The sequence below is a fragment of the Oryctolagus cuniculus genome, chromosome 4 (genome assembly GCF_051225735.1).
Source record: "Oryctolagus cuniculus isolate XC-2025 breed Fujian yellow rabbit chromosome 4, ASM5122573v1, whole genome shotgun sequence".
Classification (NCBI taxonomy): Eukaryota; Metazoa; Chordata; class Mammalia; order Lagomorpha; family Leporidae; genus Oryctolagus; species Oryctolagus cuniculus.
The window spans coordinates 111,515,876-111,536,534 of record NC_142870.1 but is presented as its reverse complement, the minus strand read 5'-3'; the positions used below and the strand labels follow the sequence as shown (position 1 = coordinate 111,536,534).

The 20,659-nt window shown below is 38.2% G+C and overlaps 1 protein-coding gene across 6 annotated transcripts in view; it reads left to right on the top strand.

The window, feature by feature from the left end:
- The window catches only part of LOC108175368 (EGF-like and EMI domain-containing protein 1), a 710,453-nt gene that overhangs the window by 565,964 nt on the left and 123,830 nt on the right, over window positions 1-20,659 (top strand). For 4 of the 6 annotated variants that reach the window (XM_089330996.1, XM_089330997.1, XM_089330999.1 and 1 more), the window contains exons 6-11: window positions 1,224-1,343; window positions 4,839-4,961; window positions 13,979-14,116; window positions 17,945-18,067; window positions 19,809-19,931; window positions 20,285-20,476. In XM_089330996.1, the coding sequence (XP_089187122.1) occupies window positions 1,224-1,343; window positions 4,839-4,961; window positions 13,979-14,116; window positions 17,945-18,067; window positions 19,809-19,931; window positions 20,285-20,476 (819 nt within the window). The other 2 variants (XM_089331001.1, XM_089330998.1) reach the window with 2 other exon arrangements.

Here is a 20,659-nt window from a genome sequence, read left to right as displayed (position 1 = left end):
ATGACATGATCTGGCACATAGAGAATCCAAAAGAATATATTTTTAAAATATTGGAACTAATGAAGGACTTTAGCAAAACTGTGGGATACAAGGTCAGCACAAAAAATCAATTGTATTTCCATATTCTAGAAATGAACAATCCAGAAAGGACATTGCAAAGCAATACCATTCAAAATAGCAGCAAAAATAATAAAATGCAAAGGAACAAATTTAGCAAAGTACAAAACTTACATAGTGGAAAATATGAAATATGAAATAAAGATCCAAATAAGTGCAAAGACTCACATGTGTATTGTCATGCATTACTTTTATTTTCATTAAGAAACTATAGAAGGATTCTCAAAAAAAAAAAAAAAAGCTCATGAAAGCATGAAATATTTGTGTATAGTAGAGTTTGGGTTGAAATAGTGTAAATATGGAACCAGGGCAATTTTATATATACTGTTAAAATTTTTCTACTCTGCCTTATTTTATTAAAACAGGAGGGAGTGACAGGGATGAAAATTTTGTGACCCCACCCTAGCAGCCTGTATGTAAGGTAGATAACATAAGACTCATAGAGTCAGATCAGAATAATGTACTTCATAAACTGTCAGATAAGCTATGCAGAAGTACTGCTGACAAGATATGTGACTTTCTACGACTTTGAACTTTCAGGAATTTGAGTAAGATTTATTAAAACAGGAGCACGAAAGGGAAGAAAGAGGCAGTCTTACATAATTATGATGGTGTTTGAACTTGCCTGTTCCCATTCCCAGGACAACTGCAGGATGACCTCCCCCGTGTCTCTCAAGTCTGCCTTTTCCTCATTCGGAGACTGCGTGTCCAAAGGCAGAGACAGCTAGATGAAGTACTAAGCTTTGTCTAAGGATGATCCTACTTCTTACAGGAGTAGACAAGGTGGGGAGAAAAGGAGGAAAAGTGCAGAGCTCTCTGGAGGAGTTCTTGCTGAATATGATGGAAGGAAATCTATTTCTAGGAAAAGTGACATTGAGCTAATTCCTTGTTGACTTTGATCACATTTAAATTTGTTCAGATCACAAAAATGGAAAAGCTTTGCTTGAATGAGTTTCATATGAAAGTGACAAGGGACATTCAGGGGTCTTTCACATCTTTGCATGAAAAATCCAGTGCCCTCTCTACTTTTCTTTGTCTACCCTTCCACTCTATATATCTTTCTCAACTGAAAGAATTATAAATTATCACTGTTTAATTGCTTTCAGAGATGGACCCCTGCACAGGTGGGAATGGATGTGCTCACATATGTCAGAGTGAGAATGGCGTGGCCAGGTGTGCCTGCCACCCAGGGCACCAGCTGTCTGAAAACAAAAAGTCCTGTGAAGGTAGGAAGCTGAAAATGATGAATTGTGTAATTGTTTGAAATTTTGTGGTAATTCAGTTTTGAATAGCCAGAGCAGCTAGGAGAAAAGGTGTTTTCATTTATGCTTGGAAAAAGAACATTTAAATTCTTATTTGATCATTCTGAAAGCTATTTTTGTTATAATATAAAAACTCAGTGAAATTCTCAGTTATAATAGAAAAAAAATGACTTAGTATAGTTTCAGAATTAATGCTTTGCTTTCTGTTTCATTCTGAAGTGAATTCCAGAATTAATATTTCAAAACCTTCTATAACCACACAGGGAGCTTTTTATTGCAGGCTACAGAAGGTTGGGATAACCTTTGAAAAGCAACTATGTGCAAATGAGTACTCTCAGAAGTTAGGAATAATTAAAACAAAAAAGAAAGAAACTTATAAATACAAGGTTACACATTTCTGTTTCCTAGAAATGGCAAAACAGACATACTTCAATTCAAAGATGAAAGTGATAAATCATTCTATGACCAGGGCTGATAAATGAAGTCAATCCCGTGGGACACGCTTTGTTTTAATAACTTCTGAGAAATCACAGAATCCTTCATTTTTATCATGACATTTTCGTGAAATGAGAAATAGTTTATTTGGATTAATTATGAAAATACAAAAATGTTTCCTGGCTTTGGGGACTGATAAGCTATTTGAAAAATTGAAAAAGAATTAGACATAAAATGTAGTGCTATGAGGTGGGCATTGGCACAGTGGTTAAGATGCCATTTGGGATGCCCACATCTTTTATCAGAGTGCCTGTGTTTGAGTTCCAGTTCTGCTTCGAATTACAGCTTCTGCTATTGTGCAGCCTGGGAGGCAGCAAGTGATGGCTCAACTAGTTGTGTCCCTGTCACTCACATAGGAGATTCAGATGGAGTTCCAGACTCCTAGCTTCAGTCTGACCTAGCTCTAGCTCCCTGGCTGTTGCAAGGATTTCAGGAGTGAACTAGTAAATAGAAGATCTCTCTCTCTCTCTCTCTCTCTCTCTCTCTCTCCCTCCCTCTCCCCCTCCCTCCCTCCCTCTGCCTTCCCAATAAAAATAGACAATTTAATGTTTAAGAAATTAGTGTTTTTCTTCTTTAAGCCAAAAGAGGATTACATTTTCTGTGGATCTTTTGTTAAAATATGATTTTTAAAAGATTTATTTATTTGAAAGGCAGAGAAAAATTGAGAGAGAGGGAGAGGATGAGATGGAGAGAGAGAGAGAGAGAGGGATCTTTTATTCACTGGTTCACTCCTCTAATGACTGCAAAACCAGGGTTGGGCCAGGCTGAAACTAGGAAACTGGGATTCCATCCATAGTCCTTTGTGGGTGGCAGGGATGCAAGTACTTGGGCCATATTCTGCTTTCCCAGGTGAAATAGCACAGAACTAGATCAGAAGTGGAGCACACAGGGTGGCACAGCAGGGTAAGCCGCTGCCTATAGTGCCAGCAATCCCTTATGGGTGCCGGTTCGAGACCCAGCTGCACCACTTCAGATCCAGCTCCCTGCTAATGTGCCTGGGGAAGCAGCAGAGGATTGCCCAAGTACTTGGGTCCCTGTACCCACATAGGAAATCTCAAAGAAGCTCCAAGCTCCTGGTTTCAGCCTGGCCCAGCTCTGGCTGTTGCGGCCATTTAGGGACCAGCAGATGGAAGATTCTCTCTCTCTCTCTGATTCTACCTTTCAAATAAATAAATAAATCTTTAGAAAAAGAAAAAAAAAGTGGAGCAGCTGAGACTCGTTCTGGCACTCAGATGCTAGCATCACGAGCAGTGACTTAACCTGCTATGCCACAGGCTGGCCCCATAGCATGATTCTAATAGAACATTTCTGCTTTGATTCTGTTTCTGGAGTCCTGGCTCATCTCTTGACCCAGAATTGAAGAATATGAAGGCTCTTCAAACAAATTAATGGAAAGGCATATTGGGAAAAATTATGCATAAATTTCAGAGTTTTTAGACACCAAAATAAACATCATTTATTCCATTTCCATGAAATTATTGAAGTCATCTCATAGATTAGACACATACCTATATACCTATATCCAAGTAATTCATTTTACTATCTGATACTTTGTTCCTAGAAAATACATCCCCCAAATTTCTGCTCAAATCGTGCTTAAAAATTATTTACTTGTCTGAAAGTCAGAACTACAGAAGCAGAGGGAGAGAGAGGTCTTCCGTCTACTGGTCATTCCACAGTGACCACAATGGCCAGGGGTGCACCAGGCCGAAGCCAGGAGCCAGGAGCTCCATCTAGATCTCCTACATGTGCGCAGGGCCCCAACGGCTCGGGGCATCTTCCACTGTTTTCCCAGGCCATTAGCAGGGAGCTCGTTAGGAAGTGGAACAGACAGGAAGTGAACTGGCGCCCATATGGGATGCTGGCATCACAGACCATGGCAACTTTACCCACTATACCAAAACACCTGCCCCTCAAATAGCATTTTCAAAATACATTAAAAGAATAAGCAGTTATTTTAGGTGCTCTGATAGGGTGACATGTAGGACATGCAAGCAATAAATACTAGCCACAAAGAAGATGATGCCACCCATCCATTTAAAGAAAAGACTTGGACATTATGGCACTGCCATATTGGGGTGCCTAGGATTGAGTTCTGCCCCACTTCTAATCCAGCTTCTTGCTAATGCACCTAGGAGGCAATAAATAATGGTTCTAGTGATTGGGTCCTTGCCATCTACATGGGAGACCTAGCTTCAGTTCCTGGCTCCTGGCTTTGACCTGACCCAGTCCTAGCTGTTATGGGCATTTGGGGAGTGAACCAATGAATAGAATCTCTCTCTCTCTATCCCTCCCTCCCTCCCTCCCTCTACCTCTACTTCATCTCTCTCCCTATCTTCTTCTCTTCTTTTCAAATAAATAAATAAAACCTTTAAATACATAAGTAAACAAAAATGAGGAGAAGGGGCAAAGATTATCTAACCCACAGAACTGAAGTCACACTAAATAGCACTGTCAGTGTTGAGAGACAGAAGGTACCAGTATTTGAATAGCACTGCCAAGTAAAAGTTATATACAAAGTAAACCTTGGGTTGTTATATATGAAGGCCCAGATTTGCTTTGTTTATGGCCATATACACTGCCTAATTTAAATCATGAAGATGCCATTTTTGGTTAGCAATGTGCTAGATATTTCTAAAGACATTACAATTACTTTAACCCATCTCACTAAAGTGCAAATTTGTCCCATGTTTTATTTTCTTTTCTCTTTTTCCCAAAAAATAAATACTAGCATGTTCTAATAGATAGAAGTGTATAAGAGCATATGCCCAACACTTCAGGTAATATCATAGCAGTTGGTTTATTTACAAACGTCCCTTCGCAGAAAGAATATGGAACATCTGTGGTATTTACTGTGACGATGTCTGGGGTTACATGAGAGGAGGTTAGTTCATTTTTGGAATGTGCAAAGAAGTCTTCCTGAGAGCTGCCAAACCATAGTTGCTCCGTGTGGTCTTTCTGCAGATGTAAATGAATGTGTGGAAGGGCTTGCTCACTGTGGCCATCGCTGTGTGAACTCACTGGGATCTTTCACTTGTGCCTGCCACCCTGGCTTTGAGCTGGGAGCTGATGGAAGACAGTGTTATAGTAAGTAACAACAATCACAGCCCAGGAAATGTGTAATATTTTACGAGTAGTAAACCGGAGTAATAAATAAACCGAAAAACAACATTGAAGATCTTGCCTGGAGCAGAAGCTTCCTAAGAATTTTCCACTAGGGTGGCTTGCGCCGCAGCTCAATAGGCTAATCCTCTGCCTGCAGCGCCAGCACCCCAGGTTCTCGCCCGGTCAGGGCGCTGGGTTCTGTCCTGGTTGCTCCTCTTCCAGGCCAGCTCTCTGCTGTGGCCAGGGAGTGCAGTGGAGGATGGCCCAACTGCTTGGGCCCTGCACCTGCATGGGAGACCAGGAGAAGCACCTGGCTCCTGGCTTCGGATCAGCGCCATGCGCCAGCCACAGCGGCCATTGGAGGGTGAACCAACGGAAAAGGAAGATCTTTCTCTCTGTCTCTCTCTCTCACTGTCCACTCTGCCTGTCAAAAAAAAAAAAAAAAAAAAAAAAAAAGAATTTTCCACTAGGGCAGGGTGGCAGTGGGGACTCAGAAGTCCAAGTCCTGTGTTGTATAGCCCAGGAAACAGAGGCTCAGAGTCCACAGGAAATGGGTTGCATGGTGATACACAGTGGGGTCAGCAAGGGATGGCTCCTGCCCTCTGACTTGGGGCTCTTCTCTTTGAAGTGGTGAAGAGTCTGCCTTCCTTTTTCACCTCTCCCATAGAAAATGTATAGAATACTAAATAATCCCAATGTAAAACTCAAGGAAAGAACTTGGGAGGAATGAAGGCACCATGAGTACAAGGAGCAGCTCTGGCTTGTCGTGCCTAGCCTGGCACATCTCGTGAGTGTCTTCCCATGCTGGCCTTTCTCTCCCCTTCCTCTGTTGCTACTCACTGTGCCTCTCTGAGTGGCTCCTCTGACTTTGCCTTCTCTTCTACCCTCTCATCCCTTTACCTCTTGTTTTCAAAACAATATGGTCCTTGTCTTCTAACTTTAGAGTCCTTTTCATCCAGGCTCAGTTATGCAATTTAAAATCTCTCATTAGGGAGAAAGTAAAAGGTTAACATGCTGAGCTGTCACTGCTGTTGCTGGAGTTTCCTACTCTCATGTCTTCCCAGAGGTCTATTACTAAACTCTGTAGCTGAATACATTTCTTGCTTTACTAAGCTTCAGACTATCTGATAAATACTATCAGTACTTCCTGTTCTCACCCATCTCCTTCTTCCCCTCTTTTTCAAATTTCAGAAGTGTTCTTATTTCTTCCGATTTCTTATTTCTCCATCTCTGCTTCCTATTCAGTCTTAGTACATCAGTAATTCGGTTTTCTTCCCTATCTTCACATCCTGACTTCTTCCCAGCTTCCTCTAGTTCATACCTGTAACTTTGCAGATAAATGTGGCTGTGTTCAAAACACAAGCTTCAACTTCTGTAGTACAACAGCAGCTAGAGCAGCTGAAAGATAAGGCTGGAGTTGCATTTAGAGTACAGGAGAGGCAGTTTGGTTTTCAAATTTCAGGTGTTTGATCTCTTTAGAATAGTTAATTCAGAGCCCAGATATATACCTCAGAACAGGTTTTGGTAGGAGAGCAGCATTTGATAATTTTGAAAGAATATAAATATGCCAGTAGTTCAAGAATTTTTTTTGAAAAAAAATTTACATCTGCAGCATGTTGATCATCAGCATGTGGCACTTCCAAATACAGGGCAAACTGAAAGGTGAGGAAGAGGGTAGGGGTATCTGTGACAGGTAGAATCCATAATTGTCCTGTGAGAGAAAATTCTTGAGTGCACAATGAGTGATGGCATCTTACTGACATGTTAAAGTGTTTTTTCAAGTAAAAGACAAATAAAAAAACACAAGTATAGGGACAGGATTTTGGCCTAGCAGTATGAAATGTCAGTTAGGAGGCCCATGTCTCACATTGAAGTTCCAGAATTCAGATCCTGGCTCCTATCCCTGATTGTGGATTTTTGACCATGCAGAACCCGGGAGAAAGCAGAGATGACTCAAGTAGATGGGTTCCTGAAACCCACAGAGGAGAAAGATTGAGAACCTTGTTTCCAGCTTCAGAACCGCAGCCATTCTTTTTTTTTTTTTCCAAAGATTTACTGAAAGACAGAGTCACAGAGAGAGGTAGAGACAGAGAGAGGTCTTCCATCCACTGGTTCACTCCCCAGATGGCCACAGTGGCTGGAGCTGTGCCAATCTGAAGCCAGGAGCTAGGAACCTCCTCTGGGTCTCCAACGTGGGTGCAGGGACCCAAGGACTTGGACCATCTTCTGCTGCTTTCCAAGGCCACAGCAGAGAACTGGAATTGAAGAGGAGCAACCAGGACTAGAACTGGTGCCCATGTAGGATGCTAGCGCTTCAGGCCAGGGACTCAACCCGCTGCACCATTCTTGATAATTAGGGAGTGAACCAGCAGATAAGAGTGTTTCTCTCTCTCTCTCTGAACTAGGACTTGAACTGGATCTTTCAGCTTCCAAACATTATCTTTTCAACTGTCTCATGTATTTATGTACATTCTATGTCTATTCTTTTAGTCAAGGAATAATATTTTAGCACTTCTACCTGAGCTTCCTAAGGAGGAGGCAGTATTAAGTTCACTAAATTCTCCGTTCTTCTTCCCTGCATACAATCTAGATTTCTTTAATTCTACACTAGTTTGCCAGTGTAGCCTTAAAGTCCATTGGTGTACTTCTACTGCTTATAGACTACAATTTTGCCACAGTGATATTTGCCTTTTAAAGAGCAAACTAAGAAGTGAGAGAAAAATTGACTGCTAATTAGGCTATAACTTCTTCTGAAGTCAGTCTTTTTCTGAATGCCCTAAGGAGTCTTCTCAGGCAGAAAGAAATGTGGATAGGTTTTTCTTTCTTATTAATATTTTGGGCTTTTTAAAAAAAATTGTCAGAGTTTTAGAGAATGAGTATATTTTATAAATGTGTGGAATAAAACCTCTTAAAATGTACATTCTCATCATAAAAAAGGGGTCATTATTGGTAATGAGTTTTGAGGTACAGGCTTTCTGTAGAATTTACTTGGGAAACAGTTTGCCCTAGAGTTAAATACATTTGGTAGGTGTATACTTTTATATCTATTTTATTTGTGTGACTATTCAGCTAAGTTCTCACCATACCTCAATATTTAATAACTGACATACAAACTTTCTTGGTGAAAGCGGGTACTTTGAGTTGTTTCAAAACATGTAAGTGGACCAAATATTTTCAGAGCATGGTAATGATTAGCAATGAATTCTGTTCCCTTCATCTAACAAGTATATTTTTAGACAATACTTGTTTTACCTTTTTACAGGAAGGCAGTGTTCTATATTTATGTAATTTCTTTTCAGAAGTTCTCAGAATATTTTACAGTGTAATCATTAAATCCTCATAGTGTGATATAAAATAATTTAGAAACTGGAAAATCCCAAATACAGCTTGATTAAATAAGACCTCCCTCAAATTACCATGGAATGCATAATATAGTTTAACAAGTTCCATACATGTTAATTGTAAACTTTATATATTTTCTAAGTATGGCTATTTTTAAGTGTGATAGTAAGATATTATCATCTGGATCAAGGACTCAAAATCTCAGCTTACTTCTGAGTTTGGACTTGTTTTAGTCCCATCTATTTTTCATGAGGTTACCATAGTGTCATTTATATTTAATTTAAATTACCATCAGCAGGGAGTGGGCATTTAGCCTGGCAGTTAAGGTTTCCACATCCCACATCGATTTCCAGCTCCAGCTCCTGATTCTAACTTTCTGCTAATAAAGATCCCAGGAGGTAGTAAGTGATGGCTCTCATACTTGGATCCCTGCCACCCAAGTGGCAAACCTGGATTTAATTCCTGATTCAAATCTGGCCCAGCCCCAAATGAAAGCATTTGGAAGTAAACCAGCAGATGGAAGCTTTCTCTGTCTCTCTGCCTCTCAAATAATAAAATGTTTTAATTTTTTTTCAATATCAACAGCACTCCTAGAGCTGAACTGATGCAACATCACAGGAAAATGAAAGAAAAATAGAAGTTTAAAATATTTTATAATATTTAATATTTGAAATATTTTATAATATTTCAAATGGATATTTTTACTGCTTTTCCTTCTGAAAAATCGGATCAATCTGGAAAACATTGCAATTGGTGGTACTTTAAATAGAGTCCAATTCAGGAATGAAAACTGTAATACCAACACATGACAGGCAATAAATGTAAATGTGCAAAGTGGGCCGAGTGTAAGAAAGTCAAGAGTTGTGGGGTCTGTGTTGAACTGGAGAACGAGCTCTGGGACTAAAGAGGATGTCAGCTGCTTTCCTCCTGCTAACAGTCACCCAGAGGAACCAGCACTATAGTGATGTGGCTAGATTCACGAATAAATATCTACTGAATATCTATCACATACCACACACTGATCTTAGCATCAGAGACACAATGATGACCCAGTCAGTCAATGTTCTTTTTATGGAAATTAAATTCTCAGAGAGGAGATAGAAAATGGAAAGTGATAAAAGAAGTATGTACTGTCATCTCTCATGATTATAATACAGGTTGAGCATCCCTGGTCTAAAAAACCCAAAGCTTGAGGGTTGATACATCGCCACAAGTGGAAAGTCTCACACTTGGACCTCATGTGATAGACCACAGTCAAAATGTACAATTACCTTCAACCCCTATGTATGGGGGCATATATGAAACCTAAATGAGTTTTGTGTTAGACTTGGGTCCCATCTCCAAGATACCTCATTATGAATATGCTAATATACCAAAATCTGAAAAATAATAAAAAATATGAAGCACTTTTTCCCCATGCATTTTGGATAAGAGTATTCAACCTGATAAGGTCCAAAGAGAGAGCAGTAAGCCTAAGACCCTAAGATAGGGCTGAGCTTGATGTGTCCACAAGACAGAAAGCCAGCGTAGGGTAGAAAAGAGTAAATGAAGGGAGAGATAGGCAGTGAAGCCACAGCACTCGGCAGGAACTGTAAGGAGTCATGTGACACAGGACCTACAGACCATGGCAATGTGACGAGAAGGCATTGAGTTTTGAACAGGGATTACTGTGACATGGTTTTCATATTTCAAAAAGCCATATGGCCACTCTGTAGGGAGTAGTCAGTAGAGTGTGTGTGAGAGCAACATTAGTCATCCAGGTGAGCTATGATGGTGACTTGAATTAAGTTAGTAGCAGTAGAGATGGTCAGGATAGATTTGAGATTTATTTCCTAGGCAAAGCTGAGCTGAGAAGAAAGCTGTAGTGGATGTAAGAAAATGAGGAATGAAAAATGATTCTTGACTCAGGGTTTCAGGAAACAGGTGAAAGGAAATGTCTTTATCAAAATGTGGAGTCCAATGGGTCAGGGAGTGTGTTCAGAAATTACAGATTTCCTCTTCACTATATAAAGTTTGAGGAGCTGTAAAGACAACAGGTAGGAAATTTCCATCTCTTGTTGAACTGTATAGAAATGTCTATAGCTTGTCCTGGTCAGGGCTGGAGTGAGCAGCTAATCCATTGTAGATGCCAGTCATGCCATGATCCAGAGTGGAATCATCTGCAAAGTGAGGCTATCTGGAGGAATAACCAGAGAACTGAGACTGGGACTCCAACATTAGTGACTAGCTATGGCAGAGGGTCAGGAAAGACTACTGAAAAGATGTGACCAGTAAGGTATAAGGAAAACCTGGATAGTGCTTCCAGGAAGGCAAAATAAGGGCAAATAGACAGTGGTGTCGAATGCTGCTGGGAACCAGGCAATGTGGCAGGCAAAATGTGCATTATAAGGAAAGCTTCCTCTTCTCATTTTTTTTAGATTAATGGACAGTGAAATTAACTTTTTGGCATATAGTTCTATAAATTTGAACACATATGTGGATTTATGTAACCACTATTGCAATCAAGATCAAGCACAGGTTCCTCAACCCCAGAAAACTCTCCTGTACTATGCTTGCCTTGTCACCTCTTCCTTGCTCCTTTCTTTTGGCAACTACTAATCTGTTCTCTAGTACTGTATTTTCTATATAAATTGAATTGTACAGTGTGTAACCTGTCATCCAGCATAATGCCTTTGAGATTCAGCCAAGTTGTTTGTATTATCAGAGAGTTCTGTTTTTTGGATGAGTAGTATTCTATTGTGTGAATGTACTACAGTTGCTTTACTGTTCTTCTGTCAAAGGGCATTTGGGTTGCCTCCAGATTTTAGCAATCAGGAAGAGAGCTACTATAAACATTTATATAGAGGTTTTTTGCATGAACATAAATTTTTATTTCTCTTCAGTAAATACCTAGGGATGGAATTGAAAGATCATCGAGTATATGCATGTTTAAGTTTATAAGAAAGTGACAATTTTTGGAATAGCTGTAATATAGATTTCTAATTTTGAAAATGACGCACCTTTCATTTTTGAAGAAATGATAGAAAGCCAGAATTTTATGAAAATTTTTGCAATTTTAAAAACACCTCAACAGACAAGTTTCAGAAATCTGCAGGCTACTGATTTTCAAACACTGAGGTAACTCACATCTTATGTTAACAATGGAAAAACTGAGAATCAGAGATTTGAATTACAAATGATTTACTAAAGATCACACATCCCAAAAATGTCAGCTCTTCTGAATTTAAATTATGTGTTCTTTCTGCTATATTACACTTCCACTCTTGGGAAAAATATTATTCTCCAGTGAACTAGGTTGTACTACTAGTCAAATTAATTTGACTTCACACCTGATATTTTGTAAGGAAGCTTCTCTGAATTAAAATCTCTCCCATGTTACTAGCTCTTATCATGGGCAAACATTTTATCCTTTCTGGCCTTCATAATTCTAGTCTACCAAGCAAAAATTTTCATGTCAAGTCTTCTTGCAATAATTTGATCAACAAGTATGAAGATGCTTTGCATAGTATAGGCCTTCAGACAAATGGACTTAGAAGAATATCATTTAATTCTAATAACATCATTTGAAAAGAAATTTTTAAAACAGTATGTATCTGAACTTCAGCTAAATGAAAGCAATCAGAGAGTAAATGTGAAAGGAAGAAAGTACGGAGATTCCTCAGAAACCTGAAAATAGATCTGGCATGTGACCCAGCCATCCCACTCCTGGGAATTTACCCAAAGAAATGAAATCAGCATGTGAAAGAATTATCTATACCCCCATGTATATTGCAGCTCAATTCACAATAGCTAAGATATGGAATCAACCTTGATGTCTATCAACCGATGACTGGATAAAGAAGACGTGGTACAAATACACCATTGAATATTACTTGGATGTAAAAAAAGAATGAAGTCTTATCTTTCACAAGAAAATGGATGCAACTGGAAACCATTAAACTTACTGAAATAAGTCAGTCCCCAAAACACAAATATTATATGATTTCCCTGATCACTAATAGAGTACAAAATAAACGCATATGAGCAAAATTGACATTTTGAGATATGATTATTATTTACAACCCTTATCTGTATTGTTGAGGAACATTGTTTTTTTCTTCTTAAAAAGCAAAAGAAAATAAAAGACAAGAAAAAAGGAAAAAACTGACCTAGGAGACTTGGCTTTTAATAAATGCTGCTTAAAAAAAAGTGACTCCAACTCATTTGACCTCATTTTTCTCTCTAGAAACTGATGTTTGTTGTCTTGTTGAACTCTAAAATATCAAATATAATTTGTAAATACTTCAGAAAGGCCTTTTTGTAAGAATATAAGCACATGTAACAAAAAATTTGGTTGTGTATCATAACAATATATGTATATATACCTCTACAATCAGAGACATAATTTGAAACAGGTCTCCCTAAAGATATATATTACATAATATAAAAAAATTTCAGTTGCCTGTATTATGTCAAACTTTTCTTTGGCTTTATAATTTTGTTCATTCCCAAATTAGCCGTTTTGAAACCCGAAGGAGTCCTTATTTGCAACACTAAATTGATTAGCATAATCCATCTTTTGTTGATTTGATCATTTGAACATCTGCTATGAGCTGGGTGATGCAAGATGATGGTGCAGCGGAATAAGCACAAGGTGCACTGTGTTCTTTGGGAGCACAGAGTGGGAGCACAGAGCTGGCCCTAGGCTGGAGGCTGTGGACCAGGAAGGATGATTTCTGTAACTGTCACAGATATCTAGACCATTTAAATGACGATACATGCTTTTGAGTCCAAAATACTCTTGTCCTGATCTTTCTCATCTTTCTTTTTCAAAGAATTTAGGAGTTAAGACTGAAACAAAAGGAGTAAGTGTAGACATTCTTAGAATGTCCACGGACTCCAATGATAAAAATAGAAGAGAGTCTAAATGCTGTATTTTTAACTTTGGTTCCTAATGTTCTTTTTAATTCTCATTTCCTCATTTAGATAGTGAATGATTATGAAATCTATGTACTCAGCACAATTGGCATTTGTATGCTGAGGCTAATGCCCACCAGTATGTCCTAGATTAGTAGTATATGCCAGAATTGTCAGATTAGTTTTCAGAATAATAATATTTTTTAATAGTAAATAACTCTCATGTACGTGAAAGCTGATTAGCACACCAACAGGACACCAGTTACATATGATCAGTTAATTCACTGGTTTTTTGTTCCACTTTCGTCCCAAAGCTATTTTTAACAGTATTTCTATGTATTTATAACCCTGCAAAAGTATGCATAATCAGATATCATTAGCTTAAGACAGAAATGTCAGCTGGCAAATAACCTATTTGCCTCCAGATCATTAATGCAATACACATATTTTTTATACCCTGCAAATAATTAAAATTCTAAAAGCAACTGTGCTTTAAGATAAGTATGTAATAACCACAGGTAGGCAACTATTAGCTTTTGTGTCACTTAATCAACAGTATTGTTAGGTCTATTAGTATTTCTGTATGGTGTAGATGTTGACAATGCTTCATAGGCTTCAAACTTGTACTTTTACATGTATAGGGTGTTGATAAATGTCCAGTAAATTTTGTCACCCTCCCAATGGAGGAAGTGTGGCCATTGTTGACATAGATGAAGGTTTCTCTGTTGTTATGCTAATAACTCTTTTGTTTGTTTGGAAAGGGATTGAATTGGAAATTGTTGATAGCTGTGAAAAGAACAATGGTGGTTGTTCTCATCACTGTGAACATGCTATTGGTGGACCCCGTTGTTCCTGTAACCATGGACACCAGCTTGATGAGGATGAGAAAACATGCATAGGTAATGTTTGGTAAATGCCGTCTTCATTGATAAGTTGCTCTTGATTCATTTAGCCCTTTTTTATCTCTAACCCTTATAGCTGTAGTAACTGTAAACCATGTCACTCAAACTGCAGGGAGAACGAGATAGGACAGTACCTCTGGATATCTGAAAAACATAAAAGAACATTTATTTGACAGTGATTACATTTAAAAATTTTCCTGGAAGTTACAGGAGGTTTAAAATATTTTAACAAAATGTATGGACTTTATAGTTTTATTTTAGGGTAATATTCCAAGATTGACCTAACTATCATGTAATTTGTATTTCAACAACAAATTCTACCCTGTACCCAGTTTCTCTCTGCCTCAAACAGAAACTAAATCATGGTCATTAGTTTTCTACTTGGTAATTATTGGGATGCATGTTCAACTTTGATATGACAGCTTGCTCTGTTCCCAAAACACACTTTAAAAATATCATCCTTTGGACATCCTTGTTCAAACTCATTTTCAATGGCTAGCTTTCCCACTATATTATTAGAAATTATATCATTTAGGACAAAGAGAAGAATAAATCCCACCCTAGCTTTGCTTCATAATGATATGTTTATGATTAATCTAGGGCATCTGAGGAAAAGAACTATCTCCCATAAATAGAGATGGTGAACATCAAACTATGTGACTATGTGCTGTGGTTCTAAGAATACTTCAAAGACCCTAAAGCTGTGATTTTCCATCATTCGAGAATTAAGATATGGCATTTGCTTGGTTCTTTGAACCATTTCATGGTATTTAATATGGTTAGAGAAAACTTAAAGCATATTTCCTCAGAGGTGAATTTCAGTGGTTTCAGTATTTGGATTTTTTTTCTTATTTTGGCACTATGATGAGACAGAATAAGCCTCAAGAAATTCTGTGGTTTCTTGTTTCATAAATTATTTAAACCAAAATAATGCCATTACTTAGGTTTCTCCTTCTACATTGCTGTCAGATGCTACAGTGGCTATTGAAACCAATTGCTTTCCTTCCTCTTTTTGTGTAATGAAAAGTATGCTAATATTTCCCCTAAGTGATTAATGTTTTTATTTATGGAAAAAATAAAGTGTTTATTCCTTCCTTACCTCCTTTATTCTCTATCTTCTTTCTTTCCATGTGCCTTGCTTAGGCATGGGATAACTGAAACTAAAATTTTGCTAAGGTTTTTCTTTGCAACTTACAATTTTTTTTGGTTTTCTTTTTTCTTTCAAAAGTACAATTTAGTAAAGATTTATTTATAGATAGGAAAAGCTACATCTGCCAGGGTCAAAATGTAAAAAATTGTATATTTATGAGATTCAGCAGTCAGCATGACAATGTTACATTGTTTATGACTCAAGTTCATTTCACTTTGGAACAATAAAAATCTGATTCATTTCTAAAGACCGAATACCCACTAATGTAAAAGCTGTGATTCATTTGGAATGTACATATACATGCTTTGCTTATTTGCCTGAGAATAGATTAAGATCTTCGATGTTGCTAAAATCATTTACACATGAAGAAAATTTAAACTTTTCTCTTTAGATTATTTTAGTACCAACTTTTTTTAAAATAGCAGAATGTACAAAGAAATGTGAAAATAAGTCAGTCAAGTTGTAAATGGCCAGTCTTACCCAAATTCAAAAAATAAAAGAAAAAAAAAAAAGAAACACTTGTTAATGTTAAAACCTGGAGAGGCATTAACACAGTTTGAAAGACAATCATATAAATGCAAGTATCAGACCAGCAATGAATGTACTAAATTTAAGAATTGGCCAGTTTTAGAATTTTTTTTTATTTCTACCATTTGAAGTGACTATTCAGTGACTGCGCAACAGATACAAAAATCAAATTCTTCACTTTTGTTGCTGTTCAGAAGTCAGCACTAAAATGCCTGATCTGCCTGGCTACCATCAGTGCTCTACCTAAGATTAGGGCTATGTTATGGTGTGCAGGTGAATGGTGCAATGTGTCTCTGCACTGCTGCAATAATGAATATTGGCCAATTTAGGTAAAATATTAACACCATGGAGGAGGAATATTAATGGAAAAAATTTCAAAGCAAAGATCTGACCAAATAAGTTCAGAAAAGAAATCAAGAAATTAAAGAAATAGGTGATGTAAAAGCAATGAAATGGCAGGACATTGAGGAAGAATGAGTTTTCACATGAGTTCTAGCTCTAGGTGGGGCATCATTCATGGGATAAGCTAGAAATAGCCCCCAGAGGACTGATAATAGAACAATTCAAAATGAATCATGAAGGCACAGAGCAACTGATTTATTTTCCAAATATGTGATACTTTCCAAACCTGTAGCCAGACTCCTTGTTAGTAGAGAACAAGGAATTCTGAGACCTGTGTTTGGAGACTCTGGTGGTTTTTAATTTTTTTTTAAAAATCTGGAATTTTTTAAAAAATAAAGGGTAATTTTTAGATGAAATGGAGCCATTGTTTTAAAGTTTTTTATCCTCAGTGTTTCTGCTATGGAATCCAAAGGACAAAGAAAGGTTTAATATAACAAGGGAAACAAAGATCATCCAGAAATGTTTGAGTAGCGCTGCTTGTGCCAGTTTTCAGGAGCAAGGATTTTTTCTATATGTCTGAGCAACCTTCATTTAGATATTTTATGGTGACCCCTCACCTTGTTTGACTGACTGTATTTTCTTGCCTTCATTTCTCTTGCCTTCATTTCCTTGAGTTGGTGCCTTTTCCAAGGTTAATGGAGACATTGACCTTTTTTTTTTTCTTTTTTTAATCTGTGACTGCTCACGTAGTTATGGGGCGAAGGGATTTTGTAAACTCAGCACTGATAGGCCACCCCACTTAGCAGCTCCACAAACAGAGTGGGCTGAAAGAAGCCAAGACCCAGAGCTGAAAACCCTGACCACACAACTCCCAGGTGTCCAGCCTGAGCAGAGCAGGGGGACGTGTTGCTGCTTGAGTCCAATTGTGCTGGAAGAGGGCACCTCAAGACTCAGGCCAGAGGTGATTCTGTGGTTGAGGAGTTTCCATTTGACATCTTCTGGCGTGCCTCATTCCCCCCCCCCCCCCCCCAGGCAATTGTGTCTTAAGAAGAAACACTCAGAACCCTAGACTTCTAGAATAATAGTGCCGAAGCATCATCCTTTGGAGCACTGCTCATCTGCAAGGACGTTCCAGGGTGGTGATGTCACACAGAAAGTAACAAAGCTTGCAGACCTCACCCATGCCAGTCAACACGTCACCGTCTAAAGCTTCAAGCAAAAGCGCTGAGATATTCTGTAATCTAAAACATAGCAGTTGGAGCCAGCATCCCTCTGTCTCCAGAACTGCAGTTATCACTTCTCTTCCAGTTGTTTGAGGTCTCCTTGCTTGGGAACACTCTTTGATCCGAAATTCTAGAAGAACAAACACATGATGGAGTCTCTGACTCTGTCCTCTTTGCAGCTGCCAAACGTTGCTAAATGGAATTATTTTTTCTTTCTTGGCTCTTTTTTTTTTTCTCAAGCTGTTTTTTGTTCTTCAAATTCTCTATTTATTCAGGCAGATTGCTGTGTAACTGTAAAAATAGCAGAGATCTCTTTTGCTGTGCTTATAAATGCACGCAGGGATTATTTACATCCTTTTAAAATAAATAGCAAGCATATAAGAAGCATGTAAGAAATGTAAACCACAAGTGAGCCTCATTACTTTTGTGTTACAGTTTACTTCAGTGTCTACATTATGCAGCCTCAGGAAGAAAAAACGATTAATAACACAGTTTTCATTTAGAAGTGAGGTTTATCAGCGCTCCCACAGGGTCATGCAACTCCTGTGTCTGCAGTAACAGAAGTGTCCTTCTCCCCTCCAGACCTTGACGAATGCCAGAATGGAGAGGCCTGCTGCGCTCAGTTCTGCGTCAACTATTTAGGGGGCTATGAATGCAGTTGCCAGGAAGGCTTTCGGATCACTTCTGACGGTTGTGGATGTGAAGGTAAATTCCTGAGATCTAACTGATGTGACAGGGCAATCAATAGAGGAGGGACATCTGAGGCGGAGAGTGAGTGTGGACAAGGGAAGGCTTTGACACGAAGGGACTTGGATTCCTAGGTGGTGCTGTCGTTTGCTCTCATATGAACTTGGGCATCTCTAACTGCTATGAGCCTTGGATCCACATCAGTAAAATGATGTCAGTGATAGAAATCCTGGATGAATTGAGGAAATTAATACATATGAAGTACTTAGTGCAGTAGATAAAAACTACTTGGCTAAAAGTCACTTCTATTATATTTGATGATCATAATCACAACTAAATTTTTGTGTGTATACAAAAATAGACATTTTTGTGTATATAGAGACACACACATATATGAGTGAGAGATTACAGCAGGCTATAGCACATTGGCATTGGAATCTCCCATGGCTAGCTTGACTGCTGTTGAAAGTTGGCTACTGAAAGTCATTTCCAATGAGTTTTTCAATTAGCAGAAACAAAAAGATTGTGAGTTCATAAGTTTATGAACTCCAAATCTGTACCAGAATTCTTGTAGGTCTGATATTAGTGTAGCTAAGGTGAGTCATTTTACAATTTTTAACTTGTTAAAATTAGTTTACTTACTTTCCAGGTGAATTCTAGCCTACATATTTCTTATTTTAAATATAGGAGTTTGGACTCCATGAGTAGAGTCAACTTTAATTATGTCATTAAGAATAGCTCTTATAAATCGTTGCCACGGTTTGCTTTTACAAGTTACCTTAAGTGTACAATTTTTAAATTGTTACATTGTGATCATTATCATCATTTTGAAATGACGATTTCCTTGAAATCAAGGAAAATATCAGAAGATTGATTTCTATTCCAGTAACAGTCAATATATGACAATAATGCCTTATATAAAATGATGCTCCTTTGCTTAAAGAAACAAATTCCTGAATTCTGTTAAGGAGAGTACTGGTTTCTTCATATGCATAGCCAAGCTCCCCTAGCCTTGCAGTGGAGGTAACAGGAAAAAACACACAACTATGGTATCTATATATACTAAACACAGTAGAGTATATTAACATTTACCATTATATCCAATTAACAGAGCCAAAAAATAATTTTTTTAATTTCATGTACCATCTGCTCTTAGGCAGAATGAGCCAAGATATGATTGTACAGTGTGAATGCACATGCTCGCATACACACATCCACATGGAATGGAATCCACACTCTGAGCGAAGCTTAGAAGCTCTGCTCCATATGAACTTTCAGTACCAGGAACACATTGACCAAAATCTACATTCAGGCTTTGTCACAAACCAGTGAGTCAGGAGACCTGGGCGTAGGGTCTCCCATCTCTAAAATGCTCTCTAAACTTTGTACAGAATTACACATAACATAAGTGTCCCATTACATAGGAGGTATGTTGGATTATTCAAGAGTGAATAAACCTTCTGCAAAATGGTGCACAGTCTGAAAACTTTGAATTTATTTTCTTTTATGTTCTTCGTCTAAACATCATGCAGAAGTTCTCAGAAAGACCGTGTCTATACAGGTGAAATACAGTAAACTTGAAAGAAAAATCATTGGTAATATTATTGAGAAACAATTTGGGGACCAGGCATGCCTTCTCTGTGTTAGGACATTTCTACTTTAATGAAGGTCCCAAAAGTATCCCAGATATGTGCATCCATTTGTGATGTCTGCTTTATCTCACAGTACCTAAAGGCAGGTATTGTTTCTTTTTTCCTAGATGTGGACGAATGTCTGGGCGTCAGTGTAGCCTGTGACCAACTATGTATTAATTCTGTTGGAACATACGACTGTGCTTGTGAAGAAGGCTACAGAATTGGAAGTGATGGGAAAACTTGCATCTGTAAGTCATTGTGAAGAATGTGATCACCTCTCTCTTTAAACTACTGCCACCCTCATCATGTTCTGCAGGAGCAACGGAGACCACGTTGTCCTTAACCCAACTTGTCTTCTGCTTCCTTTTGTCGTGAAGTGACATCTCTTTTTCTCTTGTTCTCTCTGCTGCAGTTTCAGTTTTGTGCTGACAGCTTCTCACCTTCACTTACAACAGACTTTTGAAGCAACCATCTCAAAGCATCTGCCTTGCAGTCACCCCCTGCCTTGGCTTTCAAACTCTCCTTTTTCTGTCAGCCCTGGTTCCATGTTGCTTCTTTAAACCAGGGTCCTAAAACCCAGCATTCTCCTGTATGGTCTTAGCCTTGGATGATGATGAGCTGGAGGAAAAGGAAGAGCAATTAGAAGTTGTGAGGTTTCCAGGCCTTCTATTCAAAAAGCCGCTTCAATTACTTTATCATGTGGCCACCTCTCAGACTCCCATTTATGAAGATGAAGATGAGGAGGAAGAGGAAAAAGAGAGCCGAGGAGAACTTGCAGCTTTGAACAAAGTAGGTGAGTAAAAGAATTTACCTCAGTAAACTCAGCTCTTTTCTCTATTTTTAGATAATTCCCATGGATTCTTTTGCAGGAATTTCAATATCAGCACTTTAATGCCATCAACTATTTTAACATGAGGTTTACAAGCAGGATGAGAATTGCCTCTGCAGAGATTCCTATCAAATCCATCACCTTTTG